General features: G+C 39.8%; 1 protein-coding gene across 1 annotated transcript in view; it reads left to right on the top strand.

Moving 5' to 3' along the window:
- Positions 1-79: 79 nt before the first annotated feature.
- Positions 80-20,567, top strand: part of AGK (acylglycerol kinase) — a 35,999-nt gene continuing 15,511 nt past the window's right edge. Inside the window, exons 1-7 of the mRNA XM_026862474.1 lie at positions 80-179; positions 8,651-8,690; positions 12,618-12,697; positions 13,939-14,014; positions 15,361-15,453; positions 16,399-16,431; positions 18,413-18,507. Of these exons, the coding sequence (XP_026718275.1) occupies positions 100-179; positions 8,651-8,690; positions 12,618-12,697; positions 13,939-14,014; positions 15,361-15,453; positions 16,399-16,431; positions 18,413-18,507 (497 nt within the window). The 5' untranslated portion in view covers positions 80-99. The remainder of the gene's footprint in view (positions 180-8,650; positions 8,691-12,617; positions 12,698-13,938; positions 14,015-15,360; positions 15,454-16,398; positions 16,432-18,412; positions 18,508-20,567) is intronic.

Here is a 20,567-nt window from a genome sequence, read left to right as displayed (position 1 = left end):
GTGATCGCCGCGGGCGACCACCCTCTGCCTAAGGCCGTCCGCCCTGGCTGCTGTGGAAATGGGGGTCTCCCCTCGGAGAGGCTCCGGCGCCTTGGGGGGATGGCTCTGCCCCCTGCTCCAGCAGCCGTCAGCTTAGGAAGACTCAGTGCCTTTTTGCGACTTCCCACCTTGGCCTTGTTGTAAGTTTGGGGCTAGTTCAGGCGGTGGCTTTAAACAGGAGTGTTGTCTGGGTGACGTGAATCGTTCTGGGGCGTGTAGGAGAGGAGAAAGATTTCTCCTTTCTAACTTAAAAACAACGCCCTCAGCCAAGTGCATGTCATCGGCTTGCTTGCTTTTAACCATATCGTAAGGATCAATGAAACCAGAGGCCCTGCGCCTGCGAGTGGTGCCACTGGTACCATGCTGAGGGGAAGCCACCTTCAGGGTGGCCAACACAGCATGATGGCCATGTGCCCGTAGGTTTTCCCACCTCCTTTTTTTCTTTTAGTGGTTGCGTACACCTCACAAAAGATGCCAGATTTCTGTCGCAGGAGCCCTTGTGCCTTTCTTGAGGCCTGGCAGCAGCCGTGCACTGTACCTCCCGGTGCTCCTGCTTCGCTGTTACCACCCCCCTCGCTGGAAGGAGCCTGTCAACTGCTGCAGCAGCCACACTTGCTAACATAAGTCGTACCTAGCAGGGTGTCATTTCCACTGTTTATCTGTGGAGCAAATGTTCCTTGCAGTAAGCAAAATCCTCCTTCACAGTTTTGAAATAGCTAGGCTTATATTTTAATCCCTGTCCTTTAAGATTATGGTTAATACATTTGACTAAAATGCAAGTATAGCCAAATTATTTTTTAAAATTGCTACTTTTGGTACTGTCTTAATGTCTTTTTAATTGTTCAGTCATGATTTTTTGCAGTGTTCTTTTCTGCTTACATTAAAATGCTGCCAAAGCCTCAGTGGAAAACTTATGAAAATAAATTTATGTTGTTTGTTATACTTTCTTTCTTTGTTTCCTTTTGCCTAGGGAGTTTCGCATTAAATCAGTCTTTGTTTTGAATGGTACATCTGCTTTAGTTGCTTACTTCTTACCTGAAGCACTAAGGCTTGGTTGACTGCAGGGCAAGCAGCAGAAAAATTCTCCCACCAAACTTCTTTCATTGTAATTGCTGATTGTATGGCAGGTTATGGTAAGATGGAGAGTAACTGTGTGAAAGTGGTGGTAACAAGGTCATGCTTTCATGAGTATGCCTACATGGACCCACAGACAGAGAAGTACATAGTATACTGCCATGTTGTAAGCAGAAGTATTTGTGTGCTAAACAGGTTGGGGGTTTTTTGATGCTTTTGTGTAATGTCAGTTGTTCCTTGATCTTGTATTCCACTTTTCCCTCTGATGGCTTGAACTTTGAATTCTGATAACACAGCGAAATGTAAATGGGTAATTATTTGAAGTTCTAGTATTCTAGATACCTCTTAGACAAAAGAATGAACTTTACGTACAAAATAAGGAGGATGGAATTGTTCAGTGGCATTCATACGAGGGGCTGACTGGTGGGGCAGAGCAGCCTCTGACCTTCCCAGGTACCCTGCTTACGTAAGTGGTCTCCTTACTGGTCCTCTGTTTCCACAGATACTAATGACAGCAGAGTGCACGTCAGGCCCTGGGTACTGTAGACAGCTACTGAAATAAAGCATTAAGAAAAGACTGTACCTGCTCCTTGTTCATATGGAGAGTGGGCACTTGAGGAGGCCTAAAAGCAGTGTCAGACACAATGAGTCTCCCCTTTATGTCTGTTGTTTCTGGGAATTCATGTACCTATGTACTGTTGGTTTCAGCTGTATTGATTTCCTGTGCAGTAACTGTGTAAACATGTTATGATCATGGAGAATGTGAAGCATACCATAGGTGATGTGATGGTGAATAAGGAGGGAAATATGAAAGGCAAACAAACAGAAAGGGAACTTTCAGTATCTAAATTTCAGTGCTTGGAGGTTATTTGCACTGAGTGTAGGCATGGTGCTTTAACCCAGATGATGTAGTGGGGGGAAAAAAAAAATGTTTACAGATTCCATTCTTAAGTCTCCCTTTCATCTGTAAGGGAAGATACAGCATTTCCTTACCAGGCATTGGACAAACAGCTCTGTGTGACTGATGTAGACTGGAGCACAGCTGTAAAGTACTGCTTTCAGAGATTTAAATACTGTTTGGAAGTGACAACTGTTTAGCCATTTCTTTGTGGCGGACTGTTTTAGCCAGAGAATAGAAAAACTAGGAGTGACAGAAGAAGCAGATGGCGAGAGTGTGAAAATTCAGAGGTGGTCTCAGCAACCCTTTCATGGTGCTCTGTGCACAGTGAAGGCTTTACCTTGTGGCTGCTGGACAGCAAGGAATAGGCCAGGATCCCTCTCTGCAGCTTGTTTTGCCTCCAAATGTGGTAGTGGCTTTTGGTGGTGCTTTTTTTTCACCTTCCCTTTTCCCAGTTTCTTTGTTTATGTACCAGTTATGCTGGAGAGCACAAGAGGTGCCCCTTGCCCCACGCGCAAACTGTGGCAGGCAACATTTGAAGAGGTTAATGAGGAATTGCATGTGGGCGATGTTGGCTGTGAGGCTTGCTCTTACTGACATCGGAGGCTAAATTACTATGCATGAGAAATACTTTACTAGACTTATATTTGCCCTTTTAGAACAGATTAAAGGTTTAGTGAAGTCTTGTGCTTCGGTTTCTGGCATCACTGGAGTTTCTGACGAAGGGGCTTGCTTTAGCACAGCATCAATTCAGATTAGCCCCTGACTTATTGGAATTCGCTGTCTGAGATGTTGCTCATTTATTTGCAACTGGAGAAAATTTTTGTTTCCTAAGCTGCATCCCTCTTCTTGGCTTTACCATCCTCATGGATTTTCTAATATTCTCTTGCAAAGAGAAGATAATTTGCTTTTTTGACTTCTCAAGTTTCGTTCTTTTGGATGCAGAGGCTATGATGCCTGCATTAAGTGGAGCTATTGTAAATAACAATCTGTCCTGCCTTTATTTAAATGGCAACTCTTTTGTGGTCATTCTCTACGTGCCCATAGGGGCAGAAGAGCTCTGGAGTACTTTTTTTAAGCTTTGAAGGATGCTACTGAACAAATAGGGACAAGAACAATGTTACCTTTTCCAGACTTGTTTCCTCTGTCTCTTCCCTTCCTGGAAATGGACCTGGGTGTCCCCCTCCTGCACCCTGCAGACTGTGCTGTGGGGGTTGATGCGGACGACCTTGTGCTCCACAGGTTTCAGAGGAAAGAGGGGCACTGGAGTGTAACAGTTCATCACTGAGTTAGTCTAAAGGTTGTGGATGACAGTAACTGTAAAGGTCGAGGAGCTTCTTAGCCCGATCTTGTACAATACTTTCTTCACGCAGCATTTAGTTTCTGGATCAGTGTATTAGCCTTTCATCTTTGGAGGTGTTTGCTCAAATACTGGCTGATGTAAAAGGAAGGGGGTTTTGGATGAACAAAGAGTAAAAAGGAAACCTTGTGCTGATTCCCCCTCCCCCATCTGTGATTCAGCTCTTCTAAGCCGGTAATATAACAGAAGGTGCCTCTTCAAAAGAGACATCGATCAGGAGGTGGCAAAGTTTTTTCATGTGTAAAATCATAGGCATTATGATTGATTGAACTACTGTTAACTAAAACCCTCTCACTATTCTTACAAAACCGTAGTGAGTCTTAAAATTCCTTTCTTTCTCATAAAAGAATATGTTTTAAAAATCCATTGTCTTTCATTTAGGATAGCAAATACTCTTGTAGGTTTGGAGGAGTAAGAAGATAACTCAGTGTTGTCACCTGTGAGATTGCCTCCTTTTAATTTCTCTGGATTGCATGAATTTATGTATTAGCATCACTTTAATCTGTCTATTTTAATCTGTCATTTTAATCATACTACAGGTGCAAGGAACACCAGATTTAATGTACTAGGTCAAATCTTAGAGTGTATGCAGATTGTCAGATACACGCTCATACACAGTAATGTACTTCTGTTTAACATATACACGTGAGGCTGATTACAGATAAAGTAAAGATACCATATAATTGTTTTAAAATTTCCACAAAGTTTGGAAGCCCCCCTCACCTCTATGTCCTGGATCACCTTTCCTGAATTGAGCTGCTGCTGTTCTTTATGTGTCCGGGTGGTGCAGTGAGTCACCAGCTATGTCAAATCAGCAGAAATTTAATCTCTTGCATGATGGACATCAGCTTAACTGGTTGTCAGGTTTGGCCAGACTGTTACAGTGGTGTCACTGGGTAAGTGATCATCATTTTGTCAGGATCTGGACCGCTGATATTGCACTGAGGCATTGGACTCATCGGATGCTCAGTTTTACTCTGTATATGTTGAAGTATTGACTTTCTCTGTAGAAAATGCTGACAAGACATCTGGGCCTTTGACTGCTTGCCAGTAATCCGAGTGTTATTGTTATCTATAATTTGAATGCTAGTGTCTGTGTGTTTGCCAACTGATAACTCACTTTGTCACCTTTCTGCATATACTTCCTGAGTGGCTGACTTTATTTCATCAAAACTTTATCAAAAAAAGGGAATTTAAATTCTGAGTCTTGGGTAACACTGATGAAAACTAAGATTTGTCTTTCATGCCCTTCCAAAGCCAAGCTGGAAGTAAATGGTAATATCCAGCAAAGAGGATGCTGTGCTCTTGCTGTATTGTAAGCAGCCAAAAAACTCTCTGCTAAGATAAAAATCTCTTTCAGGAGTTTAGTTATACCTCTTGAGGAGTGATCCTATATGTACAGCTTTGGTCAAGTTTCTCCTTGCAGACATTGAACTGGACAGTTCTGCTGCTTCTTGCTTGCAGTTCATGCTGCTTCTTGCTTGCATGTACTTAATAATCTTAGATGTAATGCCCATAACCCTTTTTGAAATGGGATCTCACACCTGAGGTTTTTTTATACATTTGTAGTATGGTCACTTTTAAGGGAGTTGCTTTGGTTGATTCTAAGACGAAGCTGCAGCCATGGGCCTCAAACAGCCTTTGGTTCAAATTTGCTGTCTTCTTGTTGAGTTCATTGCTGCCCTGGCTGATCTTTCGTCTTGGGAACCATTCTTTCATCCCTGGATTCTGCTGTCACCAGGGCAGAAGATGCAGTCTCAGCTGGAGGAGCATGCATACTAAATTGTGTGGATCTGTGTGCTTATATGTAAGAGTATTAATTCCCTGTTCTAACTGAAAACACGTAGGACAGGAGCAGCGGGCACCAGTCCTGTGCTGGGGATGTTACAGACAAATCAGAACAGCCCCTGTTCAAGTGGGTTGTACAGATGCTGGGCTTTCACAGCCTGGCGTGGTCTGGCAGCCTGATGCATCTGGTGTTTGCTGAGCTCTAAACAGTTGCTCTTCCTTTCTTTCTGCACTGGTTCCTTGCATTGGTGTAAGCCTACTCTATTCTCCAGAGTCTGCACCGCAGTGGCTGTCAGCCTTGTAGGTTTGACTGATACCTTTGTTGAAGCAGTCAAAGTTCTGTCTGGGGGTTCAGTTTAGGACATCCTTTTTCTTCCATACCCCACTGCCACTGCTCATTCTGCTGTGTCTTCCAATTTTTTACTCCTTAAGCAAGTTGGCCCAGTTGTAAGCTGTGTGATGCTTAATTCTCACAGCAGGAAGGCAGCCCTGGGTTGGCCAGCAGGTGCAATACTGCACATCTGTTTTGCTTTAAGGACAGAGTTGTGTCTGTAAGCACTTAGAGGAAACATAAAGTAAAAATTGATTTTTAGTTTGCTGTGGATATGGTGCAAGTCAGAAGAAATCTCTGTGTGTTCTTTAAGGCAGTACAGCAATTTCCCTCCACCTGCTCATGTTCAAGTGTTGTTGAAAAGGCTTTGTTACTACATAATATTAGTCACTAAAGTACAAAAAATCAACAAAATCTTAGTTTATTATTAAAGTCTCTTCTTCTCTGGGAGCTGGTACACAGCCATATTTTGATAATCTAATATGTACTGAGACAGAAGATTAGAATTTGCCTTTTTGCTATTTTTAAGATTTTTCTAGCCATATTTATTAGTTGGTATGACCTGCAGAGGACTTCCAGACCCACTTGTAGTACATAGGTGAGCCATATGAGATGAGTAAAGGGGAGAGGTGTGGTACAGGAGGAGGATGTTGTTCTCCCAGATACACCCCTGTGAGTGCACTTGCGCTGTTGTTTCTTAAGTGTGAAGATAAGTGTTGACATAACCTTTTAAGGAAATAAAAATTTTCCTGTTATCTGGCATCTTTAAGCCAAACTCAGATGACTTTGATATATATGTCTTAGTTGAATCAGTGGTAATCCTATGAGTATGGCTGAGATGGCATGTGATTTTGGGTGCTGTGCTACTGGAGCGGTGAGACAAATCACGAAATTACTGGGCAGTAAATGGTTCTGGTCTCAGAACCTAAACCTTTCCTTTGACACCAATATGATATGTGTCGAGTAGATTTTTTGTGTTCTGTAATTGCTTCAGTGCAGGAGAAAATAAACTTAAATGCTGACATTTATTGAGCTGAATCAAGTTTGCATCCTTGACAGGTTTTTTGAGGGTCTTTGCCAAGTTGGGACAGAGCACAGTATCTTTTGCTTGCCTTCAGAAAGTGCTGGACTCTACTTTAAAGGCAATTAACACTGCAGCATAAGGTTGCAGGCACCAGGAAAACATGCTGGCTGATGATGTGACACAGCTTGACTTCTGAACTAAATAGCATCAATGTGAGGTAAACAGATAACACAGATTTAACTAGAATTTGTTAATAAGGTTAGGACAGCAATTCTGAAATACATCAGCTGTGCAGCCATCATTTGATAGTGGAGTTTTCTTGATATCCTGTAATAATTCAACTTTACATATTGAAATTGCAATTGCTTTGTGTTTGCTCTGGCCATGCGTAGTCACAGAGGGAAAAGAAGTTCTTATATGAGGGCTGCCCTCAGCAGCACAGTGTGGACTTAGTCTGTCATGCTGTCTTGATTGAACTGGAATTAGTGGTGACAATGTTGTTTAGCTTTGAATGCAAACCTTCTCAGAGATAGTTATTTTAACCAGTGCGTTTTCTACTGCGATCAAAACCAAGTCTGCTGCTCCACTAAGTAATATTTCAGGTGCTTAATACAAATGACTTATTCCTTTGGTTTTAAGGAGCAAACATGACAGTTAAAAACATGCCTCTAAGAAATTTTTTTTTTAGACATTCCTGTTACTTGTTATCCTGGTGAGATATTGTTCACATATTTTCTTTTTCCATGCTTGAATTCTTCCTTTGTCTTTTTATTATTACCAGGAATAAATTATGACTTTTTTGCTGTAGTTATTTTCTTAGAACCCAACTTTATATCTCACCTGAAGTCACCCTACTTCTCCTTTTATGGCACTGCAGCATGTTTTGGTGATGCCAGAAAGAGCAGTTTATATAGCTCCAGTGACAGATAAATACCGTAAACTTATGGAATTGAATAAATCACACTCGTGTTTGGGTCCAGAGGTCTGACCAAGGCCTTGCCTTCTCTTCTGCTACTTCCATTGCAGGATTTGGCCTGATGAGCCATACTTTGTGGCAGGAATGTGCTGCTTTCCTAGTCACTTGTTTTCCCTGGTTGGCCTTGAATCCTTTTAATTGGTGTGGTGAATTCATTTTGGTATGCTGACTATAATTGCAGGTTTTTGTACTTGATATTTTTGAGACAACAATATGCTGTCTTGCCAGGTATTGGCAAGGGCAAGCTGAAGGAGTGTTTTGGTTTTAGCAAGGAGGAGGAGTGTCTGTTATCTAGAGGACATGTGAGACTTTGGGCACTGCAGAACAAGACTCCTTCCTCTTTTGCCTGCAAGGGCCAATAGGACATTTTTTTGTCTGAGGAAGAACAGAATGTTGTTCTTCCCTCAGTAGCTCTGTCTCCAGTTTGCTTGCCAACTGTACCCTGCTTTCCACCTTGCTAATGCTTTGTCACCCATGACAAGCACAAGGATTAGTCTGGATTTTATTTCTGAATCAGACATACTGATGTTTTCTTCTTTGTTTTTAAACTTCACTTAGGTGAGTTGAGTGATGTTTCCCTCTGAGTTACTGCTTTAAGCCATGCTCAGGCATAGGTGGGTAGTAGGTGCTGCAGTAACATGTGTTCGGCTTAAAAACCAGTGGAGAAGGGAGTTCACATTTACAATGCACAAAGATTTAAGTTCACAGAAGTTACACTTAAGTCTACTCTAAATCCCTACTATACTGCCAGAATGATAAGTACCTTCAGTGTAAATAACAGGCAGTATTAACATGGAAAAACACCACACCTTAGATCTGGAGTACAGTTATGTAGCAATTGAAAAATAAATCATAGTTGTACAGTGTCTCATAGTTTATATAATATCAACACACTTGGCATCCTGGTCTTTGTCTTCTGCTTTTCTTTACTATAGAAAGGGTGTTTGTGTGCACATGCAGAAAAAAATTATGCATGTGTGCTTAAATGGGTGTGTTTCATCCTTAAAATGTGTTAAATAGGTCTTAAAGTACCTGTATTTTTTCATTTTAGTGCTGTCAAAGTGGGTGTAAAAATGGTATGTAACTACCTTTTAAAAATGAGCAAATTGTTTTAAACTTACACAACCTAATGTCCACTCTCTTTCTGTCTTACCTAATAGCGATAACCTGCTACGAAGAGCTGCATGCCAAGAAGCCCAGGTAATACCGTTTAAAGTGATAAAATTAGATTAAAATCTCCCTCTTATCTTGGTTGTGCAGGGCTCCAGAGATTTTCCCAGCAGGCCCTCTCTACGTGACAAGCCTTATAATGATGCATCTGTGTTCTTTTGCTAAAGTGCCAAAGGGTGGACGAGGCCCCCAGCCTGCAGCCGGGGTACTGTACCTTTCATGCCCTGACTGTGGTTGCAGTGGATGGTGCAGTGGTGTCACTGGGGTAGCTGTAGCTCCCCAGACCTCCATTTCTGCAGGTGTAATTGCTCTGTGCCTCCAAAGTTCCGGTAGGAAGGGGATTTGTTGATAAGACAGGAAATTGAAATCTCAATCTGCCATGATGGGTGGTCTGGGCAGAATCACTTCATGTTAGTGCTCAGCTGGAGAGACCTTGCCCTTGTCTACTCGAACCTGAGTGACTTTATCAAGGATACTAAGCGTGAGGCCTGACCTAGTGCTTTTGAGACCAGTATACTGGGAACTTAATGGAGACAACCCATTTGCTGATCACTGACAAGAAAGCTAGCGTTCAGAGAGAGAGAGAGAGTTATTCTGCATATATTGATTATTGCATTTTGTAGTTTGTGGCCTGCATGGGCAACCAGTGATGAACACATTCCCATACTGTAGTATTCCCAGAAAGAAATCTTAGCCGTAATAAGCAGTCTTTCAGGGGCACAGGTGCTACTGCCCACGGGTGGCACCAATGCACAGGTACTGCCTACTGGCTCCGATTACCTTGGTGATGTGCTGTAGGATATTAAGAGTCTACTTCCCACAAATAAAGTTTATTGTAAGCCTGCTTCTTCATGCCAGATGTTAGAGATTTTGCAGGGTGTAACACTGTTCCCATTATTGCTATGTACTGGGGCCTGAGATGAATGGTGAAAATTGTTTTTCTTAAAGACCTTTCCTTGAGATTACCCTGCTTCTATGGTGCACCTGAATAATCCCAGTTTTAGCATTCCTGCTGTTGGGGGGAAGATATTCACAGCAATATGATTTGGGCAATGGAACTTCATGCCAGAATGGATGTAAGGGAGCTGAAGTCTCATGAAAGAATAAGAAAAAATCTTTCCTTGAAAATACTGCTTTCATAAATCATACTTATAGCTACAGAGTCAAATGCATTTCCACCTCATAGTATCAGTTGTTCTTGATTTTTATGTTTTCAATATTCAATTTTACTGCATAATAGCAAAATGATAGAAGTTTTTATATCACCAAAAATAGCAGTTAATTTAATACCTAGGTATTTGAAGCATGCTGACCAAATTAACATTTAAAAAAAAAGGCACTGATGAAATGATATATAAGGAGAAGTTAAAAGACCAAAGTGTGTATACTGTCAAGAAGGTGTAAGTGCTAAGGAAAGACTGGTTCAAGAAGATAGTTCTGTTGTGGAAATTCTAACTTTCTTGTTTCTTAATTCCAGTCATTAAGTGATGGGATCTATTCCATTATGACTTATTCTTATAAATAAAAGTGCAAAAACACTGTCAATAGAGCTTCCTACAATTCCAGTGATTAAAGCCTGGGAAAATATCCTGCAGAAGACTCCTGCGTTAGAAGGAATGAACCAGAAAGCCTAGTAATCAATTCTTGCTGTAATTTCTATTCTCATTGATGTGTCAGTGCCAAATACTGCTTGAAAACACACAACAATACAGCAGTAAGGCGTTAGATGTCTGATACATTCTTCAAAATAACAACAGTCTGTAACTGTTTGGAAAGTGCTACTTGCATTTATAGTGCTGTATAAGTATTGGGAAAAAATAGAGGCAGACTCACCTAAGAAAAAGTTTAGTCTGAGTAAAGTGGTAGGTTTTCCCTATTATTTTTAAATCAGATTTTTAAGTTTTTAAGCCTGTTACAGTACCAAATTGTTGAGGTGCCCACCTTCCTGCCAAAGTATCCACTGCAGCAGTACTTAATGCAAAGATTTCACCATGCATGTCCGAATTTAATTATCAGTTTATGATGACAGCCTTGGAATGGCAAATGATCATAGTAAGATTCTATAATAAGGAACCCATTTATCATATTTTAAGCCTTTTACACCTCCTTCTCTGGAATAAGTCAGTGTTAGCTGACTGTGGGCTTCCTTTGCAGATGTGGTCTTGCTGATTGACCTTGTTACTAAACTCTCGGTGTGTGTTAAAGAGGTCCTGTTTAGCTAGCAAACAATTTAGTCTGTGAAGCAGTAGTAGTTGTCTCCAAAGTTTCTGTTAGTATTCACAAAATATTGTAAAGCCTTTGTCTAAAGTATTTTTCATAGTTGCAAAATAGCGATTGTTATCTTAGAATTCCAGAAATGCAATATCTGCAAGTGTGCACTTGACAAGGAAGTGAAAAAGGCATCGGCTTTCCTAAATTCTACCTTCATATATATATTAATAACTATTTTTAATATCTGACTTTAAATTGTCTTTCCTTATGTTGTGTTCTGAAAAAATGACTTCTAGATTGTGGCATTACTATGTTTTTAATTTTCTGTCTTAAAATCAGCATCTGCTTTAGAAATGTCCCTGTATGTGACATAAATATCTAATCTAGGTATATTAAATAAAGAAATGATTATGTCATCACTCATTAGTTCCTTATAAGCCCTGTTAGGTTGTTTAGAGCAAGTAAATACACGCCCCAAGCAAATAATTAATTGTTTCTAACACTGAAACATGCTAGAGGTCCCCTATATTTCCCAATTCCTGCCTGACAATTGCAGTAAAATAAGTTGGACTGTTTTCCAGCTGATTTTTGAAAGCTTAAGAGCTATTGATTTGTTTCTCTTTTGTTGGAGATTCCTTTACTCTTAGCAACTTCTCTTATCCTTTTCCTTTTTTGAAGAAGAAATTTGAATGTTTTAAGCAGCATAGCGAGCTGCACACTTTTAATTGAGGTTTCCTGAGCAAAGTTGGCAATTACAAATCTAAACAGCTAATGATCACTAAATTCTTCTCTGCTTTGTGTTCAGTGTCCACCTTCAATGTAAAAATTCTTGCTAGGGAGATTAACTTTCAAGATAAAGGGGGAACATAAACCAGGGACAGTTGACACTGTCTTCTGTTCAGCACATTAGTCTTTTGTTCCTACTTTATTTCTGGGGCTTCTGCATGGTACTGCTGAATATGTTGTCATGCTAGTACTCAATGCCAGTTTGATTTGGTGTAGTGAGAATGCCTTTAGGTGACCTAAAGGAGGTTTACAGAGTGGGAAATAACATGCATGGAAGCTTTGTCTTTTCTGCCTCTCCTGTGCTGAAAATCTGTGGAAATAGGTACAAACGGCTAAAAGCTACAAGAGGCTGTATGGAGTAACTCCTGAAGCATTTAAAATCAAGGCACCTATTCAGAACTAGATTAAAAGTTGAAGAGGAATTAAGTGATTTTTATATGGAGACATTAGGAATTAAAAATGTCTGAGAAACAGTGAGCTTGCTTATAGGTCAGGGCAGATTCTCTGATTATCTTTCATATCTTCAAAAACTTAAGCACAGTAAGTACAAAAATGAGCAGGAGAGAAATAAGAAATTAAGTACAGAAGTGGAAAAAGATACAGGAAGAAGGTGGCAGGCAGATGCATGAGACTTATATAAGGAAGGAGAATCAGGTAACCTTGCAGCCAAGGATATCTCCCTGGATCTCTGCCCATGGCAGAAAACCAGAGGTTGACAAAAGCAAAACTAAAATGGTGGTGGAATTGTAAAAATGAGCTAAAGAGTACTTGTGACAGTGGTGTGAGCTGTTTCAAAGAATGCAGGTCTTTGAATAGGAGACCTCTGCAGTGGCTGAAGGTGGACATCATTTGAATGTCATGAGACTTGAAAGCCCATTGACATTTATAGATATGCATTAATTTGAACTGTTTTACCAGTGTGCTTAAAAGATAAACTGAACTCTGGTCTTTTTCTCTTAGGCTTTTGGCAACCAGCTGATCCCTTCCAGTGTGCCATTGAAGAAAGCAACAGTGTTTCTCAACCCTGCAGCTTGCAAAGGGTAAAATTTCCCCTTCCCTGCACTCGTATGTGAGGCACTCTTTCTGTATTTTTTGCTCTGCCATCCACTATAAAAGCCAGCCAGATTTTTGAGCTCACTTTTGCTTCCCTCTGATGCTGAGCTGGTGCTGTGTAACTATGCCAAACTTTATTTCACCAAAAAATTTGTGGTGAGAAATAGAACTCGATTCTTAAGTTGAAAGCATGATTTCTAAACATATGTGTGTTTTAAATTTTTCTTTTGTCCCATGTTTTGGCCTTTGTCGTTCCTTTGTATGTGGAATTCCTTCCAAACTTTTGTATGTGATGTATTTCCTCCTTCAAAACTATAGAAATAAGAGGTAACATTGATTGCTTCAAGACTTGAAGTTAGCCTGCAGTGATCTTCTGTGGGAACCTGTCCTTGAAAGGGATGTGCCTATAAACTAAGAGGCTAAATATGGGCTCAGAGCAAGACTCCTGGAAGAGGTTGGCTGCTGCTTTTGCTTGCTCATCAGCAGAAAAACAGTAATCTTGGATATGATGTGTGTCAGTTTTTGCTGATAAGCTAAGCTTTGTATCAGTTGCATCTTGGGGAGGGATGGGGACTTGTTACTAACAATATGAAAGGAATAGTATAACTGACATGGAAGTGCTTGGACTTAAGTGTTTTTGTTCAAAACACCCATGACTGGAAAATGCAGAGTGTTAATAAATTAAGTCTCTGACTTCTAGACTCATGTTTCTACTTGTTGTAAGCAATTTATAGTTAATGGCATAATTATTTTATTATACAGTTTCAGAAAATGCATCAGTCCTATAACGAAAGGTCAGATAAAATTTTGCTTCTAAAATTACTTATTAATATGTAACTAAATATTTAAAAAAAAAAAAGTTTCTGAAAACCTAAATGAGCCTTCTCTGTGGTCTTAAAGCCTTCTGCTCTGTAAGTCATTAATTTTCTAATAAATTTTTTTCTGGAGATCTTGTTTTGTTGGGGTTTTTGATTATTTTGGGAGAAAGCTAGATAACTTCTGCATTTATTAAAACTGAAACAAAAACCTGACATGTGAGATCTGAGTCTAGAAATGTAACACATTTGAACCAAATCTCATCTTTCCTGACTGTCAGGTTGAGTGACTGATTGTGTAGATTGTATGCTCACTTTTAAGTAGATTTCTTCTTATTATTCATTTGTTTCTTTACTTTTTAATTTTTTTAGCCACCAGACTACTGAAATAGTTTTTACTCTCTTATTTCTAGCAAAGCCAGGAACCTTTTTGAAAAGAATGCTGCTCCAATCTTGCACTTGTCTGGCTTGGATGTAACTGTGGTTAAGGTAAGAACTGTTAGGTTCTGCTAATATAGTTATAATACATTGTCTGCTCTGCTTTCTTTTAAAGAATTGAAATTAAATTCTTGATGCATTTGAAATTCTCAGTTGTCCTGTAGACATCTTGTGGAAAGGAGTAAATACTGAAATATTAAGCCAGTACTTAATCTTTTTCTTTTTAATTCACAGTTAATTTACAAACTATGTAATGAGTTTTTAATTTTCAGCTAAAGCGGTACATGTGCTTGTCTGTCTGTCTAAAGCAGCCCTTCTATAATTCATGTTTGAGAGAAAACTCTATTTGAGTGTTGGCTAGTGGTGCGTGCCCATCACTGTTGAAATAGTCAATTCTGCCTAAACTTGTGGAATTCAGAAGTGAGGAACTTTGATGTGCAGCGAAACTGTTCAGATTAATTAAAAATAACCTTTTATTTTTACACTGAAAATATCCCAAAATAATTCAACATTCCCATCACAAAACCAGAACACTGAGCTCTAAATGATGTGAATTAGCAAAGAGGTTTTCTTTGGAAAGAGAACAAGAAGTAAACATGAAAGGATTATGATTTTTTTGCAGGTTTTTGAGGCTGTGATACGTGGATTGTTTAATAGTCACTGTGTCCTAGCAGCAAAGTACTCTAGTATATATCTTTCTGTCTTGGAATCTTTTTCACAAGGATTAGTGTTAAAGTGCTGTTTTTATTAATGCTTCTTTGGTCATTGAAAATACATAGTCCCACCCTGAGAGCAATAGTTATTTTTCAAGACTTAAAACTGATGCTTTGTAGCTTCAGACCTGACCAGTTAGTAAACCAGGTCTGGGCCAGTAACTGAGGCTGAGCTGTCCCTGTAAAAGACATTCATTCTGCAGAAAATGGTTTTGATGGTTTATGAAGTCAGTGTACTCTTTACTGTTAAACCTGTTGTCAAGAGCTTGTTGTCAGGCAGTAGCCTTTTAGGCAGCTGATGCTGTGTTTCAAGAGATGCACTTCACTTTGGCTGCTAAAGATGTTGGAACTTTATCTGCAAGAGCATGGTTTGCTTGTGGTTTCATTTCAGTGTAAAACTGCCTGGAAATATGGTTACTGCTGTGATAGTCTAGATCTCTTGAATAAGATTTACTCTGCTACTTTGTTTAGCATTTGTGTGTATGTGTTTGCACATATTGTATTAGGCAGCAGACTCATTTTGTAAGTTGAAGACATTTCCGTGAATGTGAGTAATATACAGTACTGTGTGCCTATATGAGAATAACCATTAAGCAAATGGACAGATGTTTCTTTTTTTTCTATAGAAGAGAAATCCTAGAAATAGTCACTTGACTTCTCATGCTTGGAATTCTGTTTCTTCAGACTGATTATGAGGGACAAGCAAAAAAGCTGCTGGAATTGATGGAAAACACAGATCTGATCATTATTGCAGGAGGAGATGGCACAGTACAAGAGGTACTGCAGGAGCTTTGTCCTCGTTTGTTGAGAATCATAGTCAGGCTGAGGCTGAGAAGCTTGAGTCTGTGTAATGTAGCGACATCGTAACAACCACTGCTAGAGATTTGTCTTTTTAGTGTCTGTATTTTCAATCAATGTTACAATCTTCTGGGGACAAGAAGACTCTGCTAGTTGTTGTTAGTCTAGAAGTGATGATGGGAGTGGGAGCAGAAAGAGTGTGTGACATAACTATCTTCCAGAATTTTATTCTAGAATGAGAAAATTATTTGAGAAGACAATTCTAACTTTTCCTGTGTAATGTAGTTGTAATGGTTTAATTTTCAAAGTTCATTCTTATCTTTACTCTCCAAGAGGAATGCATGTTTTGCTAAGTGGGAATCAAATAATTTAAAAATTAGCATGCTTTGTTATCACTCCCACATATGTATTTAATAAATGCCTGTTGTCAAGATGATTAATGACAGGAGCAAACTACCAGCAGAACTGGGGGATACTCTATTTTTCAAGGAAGGTTATATTTTATTAAAGCATTTCCTGGAATGCTAACTACTGGCTTCATGATGCTGTGGCTAAATGAAATGCAATGACCTTAAGAGAAAGTGGTCAGAATATATCTGCAAGTTTCTCCTGGCCTTAGAATTGATTATAATTAATTGCACACTGACCAGTGCTATTTTTGCATTATGCAGAGCATTATTCAGTGTTAAAACATTTACACTGGCATTGGTTGTGGTGCCAGATATGTTCATATGCACTCATAACATCTATTTCCATCAGGTTTGCACATTGAACATGCCTCCTTTCCTATGTAAGCAACTGTAGCACCTTCCATAAAAGAGTAGTTGCTCCTTAAATCTTCTCCAACAAGTAAATGTGGGTATGAATTTCATAGCTTTCTGCTGTAACTGAGTCTCAGAGCTGAGCATTTCCCATGTTTTTCAGGTCATAACTGGACTTCTCCGCAGAGCAGATGAGGTGAGGAAGTGTCACTTAAAATTTTGTTTATTTCTTGAAGAAAGTGTCTTGTGCATCGCTGTGATCTCTTAGCCTCAGCTGTCTTCTACGGATATGTTGCTTACTAATCTGGAGCCAGCTAGCTGCATAGTAAGTCAGCCGTGCTAGCATCCTGCAATTCTGCCCATTGTTCTTCATTCCTTTTCTCAGGGAGTGCAGTGGCTCCCAAGCCACAGCTTTGGGAAGTTTCCAGCATCAGAGCAGGGATTGTGGAGAAGCCAAATGCACAACTTTCAAAGATCCATGGACCAGCTGTGTATGCTGCTTTGTTTGGCAGAAGTATTGGGCAAAAGTACATGTTTTTCTTGTATTTGTACAAGCTTGAAACCGAATTCAGTTAGGGCTGTGCTCCTATTGCTTTATGATTGCTTTGCCATTTTTTCAAGCTGTGAATATCTACCTATGCAGATGGCTGCAGAAAGCAAATTTTAACCTCTCAAGGTGGATCGCCTGAAATGGAAATGAGAGTAATTTTTCTTTTTAAAGAGGGAGGACAGTGTTATTGAAGAAAGGAGGGAATCATTGTTCCCAACACCTTCTGGCAGAAGCTGGCAAAAACTCAATTAAATGATCCAGACAAGATTATGATGATATCCTTGGCAGCTAGAATTGCATCTGTTTAGGCAGTTGCTTTGTCTGAGTGTGACAAGAGAAACTCTGCAACCAAGTAAGTATTTTTAAAGGGGTGCTAGCTGTACCAATTCTGAGCCATCAATTTTTTAAAATTTAATATTATTATAGTTGGCCCCTGAGACCTCTATAACCTAAACATACTGGAAGAAAAGTTTTAGAGGCTTTACTGGCTAGTTTTTCTTCTCTGTTTTTTGACTTGCTATCTTGATGTAGCTTGGGTTGATTTGCAGTAGCATAGAAAATTCTGTATCCAGCACTACTTTGGGTGGAATACTGCATTGTAGTATTGCCACTGTGTCACTTTTTGTCTTTGGTCAGGGAATTCTTGGCCTTCATGTCACTCTATCCTAGGAGTAGAGATCTACAGTTCAGCCTCCTCGTTCTCTGTTCTGCTTCCTTTTTTACTTGGATATGTCATACCACTCTTGCTTGGATAAGAAGAGCCTGTGCAGGGTATTCCAGAAACACTGTTCCTAGCAGCCAGGGGAGCAGAGCGTGACTGCATGAGCTGTGAACAGCCTGTTGGCTGCATGCTGTAAAACAATTCTGAAGAAAATGAGAGAAAGGTGTTTGAGATGTGTTAAGACTTGCAGGTGTCACAGAGATAGCAAGGGAGAAAGGGTGGGCATGAAGTGAAAGGAGCATTACTTAGTCGTTGCAGAATTGCAGTGTTGTGGTGTTGCTACCAGCAGTGCCCAGGAGGGAGATGGTACATTGTGATATATGGTAGTTTACATTGATTTGCTGACACGCTTCAAGAAGCACAGTTTATTACGAGGTATAGTGTAATAACTTGCTCCTTCAACAAGCCCTTTTGCTGAACTGTGGTACAGAAAAATAACATGGTCAGTGACTTCCAAAAATTAGACCTTCTGCTGCTTCATGATTTGGATGCCAGAGGAATCGATTAATTTCCTTTCCTTAACTGAGAAAATCTCTTTGCCATGCAAGGTTACTCTATCAGAGGGGGATTTCTGCAATGGTAAATGAGATTCAGAGCTTGTGATGCCACCAACAGTATTAAGAAAGATGGCAGATTGCTGTCAGAATCCATGCATTAGGACGTGGCTGCCAACCTGTGTGTAACAATGTTCTTAATGATTACAGAGTGCTCCTTTGTACCCAGTTGGCAGTGGTGGGTTCACAGATTCGGATGCCATGTTCTGAGTCATTATGTATTACTGCTTCATTTAAGGAAGTGCCTGGCTGCTTAGTGCCAAAGGAGTGATCTCAGACACAGCTGTGATCTCCACACAGGAAGCTTCCTTCAGCTGATACAAATGTTACTTTACTCTTCTCATGTGTCCAGGCTGCCTTCAGTAAGATTCCTATAGGATTCATACCTCTTGGAAAGACCTGCACTCTGAGCCACACGCTCTACCCTGAGAGCACGAACAAAGTCCAGTAAGTATTGCGTGTTTCTGGATGGGGGCTTTTTTGGTTTGTTTTCAAGGAGCAGTGCTTCTCAGTTTGCTTGATACTTTTCTTCTATGTTACATAGAAGTTGGCAGTCTCTGGGCAGAGCTTGATGATTCTCTGGACTTGCCTGAGTTAATGACTTCCAAAAACTGACTAAAAATTAAAAGAAGGAAATGTATATATTATTAGAACATGAAATCATTTGCTGTGGCTAATTTCTCTGATCGTGTGATGCTCAGAGGTTTTCTGTAATAAAAAGATTAAAAGGATCAAGTCTCTTAGGAATAGTCAGAAAGAATATGGCAAGGATATAGCAAGGATATGACAAAACAAAACAAAAAGAAGTTCTCTTTCTGTCCCTTCTCTAGTTTAAGAATTCTAGAAACCTTTCTTCATATAACCTGGTTAGCACCTGCAAAGTAAGGCGTACAAGAACATCTTTATGGGAAAGGATGAATCCCATTACTGAGTTCTGCAGGGTTTCTTGCCCATCCCTGTGGTGGGACTGGTGCTGGCAACTCTCCAACAACCTGAATCTTATCTGTCATCATCCTGGATATGATCCAGTCTGGCAGTATCTGTTGCCTGCATTTCAGTTTGTTGTGAGATTGTTTTGTCCACTCTTAAACTAAAAAGGCTAGTCAACTAATCCTTCTTTTCCCCACCTTAATTTCTTTTCAATTTTTTCCATCCTCTCCTCCCATACTAATGAATGTATTCCTCCTTGCTCCTGAAATCTGTTCACTCTGGTTCTCCCAATAAATCATTAACATTCTTCTTTGCGGAACCCTTGCTGGTATCCATCATACATAAAACCCATGAGCCAACTGGCATAACATCCTTCATTAAAACTACCAAAGTGCTTTGAAGTTTGGCAAGATGGACAAGGCTATAATCAGCAGCTAAGATTAAAATAATAATTTATGTTTGCGTTCTAAAGAAACTGTTTGAAATGAATGATCTTCTTGTCCCAAGTTAATGAACTGTGCAGGTGAGATTGCAGCATATTGGTGAATTTGAAAGGAATTTGGTCAATAGACTGCTTAACAACCCACACCAGTAACAGAACCTGACTTAAGTATAGAAGTGATATTATAAAAAGAAATATTTGGGCTTTTGTTCCTTCAGCACCATCTTGCCTGTGGTGTATAGGAATGGTAGAAGTCTTGCAGAAAGTTAAGAATTAAAGGGCTGAGGGAAGAGCAGCTTCCTTCTTTCAGTATTCTAATCCTGATGAAGCCAAGGGCAATTTCTCCTCCTGATTCACGTGAATATTGGGCTGAATCTGAAAACTGCATTCGGTTATGTGGGGGTTTTTTTTTCCCTATCCAGCTGAGACACTGCAAATGTGCACAATGGGGAATTTAAATTTTACCAACTTTGAAAACAAGGAAGGAGTTTTAGTGAAATACATGCTTCAAGGTCTGAACGTAGACTTCTCTATGAACTTGAACACTTTGGTTATGAAATCTTGAGTGCCATACTTTAGAACTTGAAATGAGAAAGTGCCTTAGCTACTGTCCACAACTTAATGGAGACCAAAACCACATGAGCATTGCTGAGAGGTACATTTATGTTGATTAAAAACTTCAAATTAACGTACTAAGGCAGTTCAATCCCAGACACATGAATTGAGACCAGTCTCATGACTATCCCTTTCTCTCCCAGGTTGTTACACTTGCCACCAATAAAATAAAGCCATGATTTGGGTCCTTAGTTTGTTAAGTATCCAAACCAGCAAGTAACAGAGTTGGCGTGCTATCTTCCAGATTAGCTGAAGAAGGAGGAATATCTGAAAAACTTAGGCCGAGAATTCCTATTGCTTTTCAGGTATTTTCCTGTTTGTTAGGATCCAGGCTTTGTCTTGTGTTGCAGTCACCCAGTTTGCTTTCTGATTTCAAGGAAGTTGCAGCACTTTTGTCAGAGTTCTTTCCCTGAGGTTGTTGTGTTTGCTGAATAAAAGCCCACCTGGACTCTTCCTGGGGTTTGCTGGAAAAAAGTGTAATTTTAAATCTTACTCTTTTCTTTCCTTCCTGTTTGTTTTC

Source organism: Athene cunicularia (assembly GCF_003259725.1).
Source record: "Athene cunicularia isolate RWA chromosome 1 unlocalized genomic scaffold, athCun1 chr1_part2, whole genome shotgun sequence".
In the NCBI taxonomy this organism is placed as follows: domain Eukaryota; kingdom Metazoa; phylum Chordata; class Aves; order Strigiformes; family Strigidae; genus Athene; species Athene cunicularia.
Note: the sequence above shows the minus strand (reverse complement) of the source record. Positions and strands in the feature narration are given on the sequence as shown.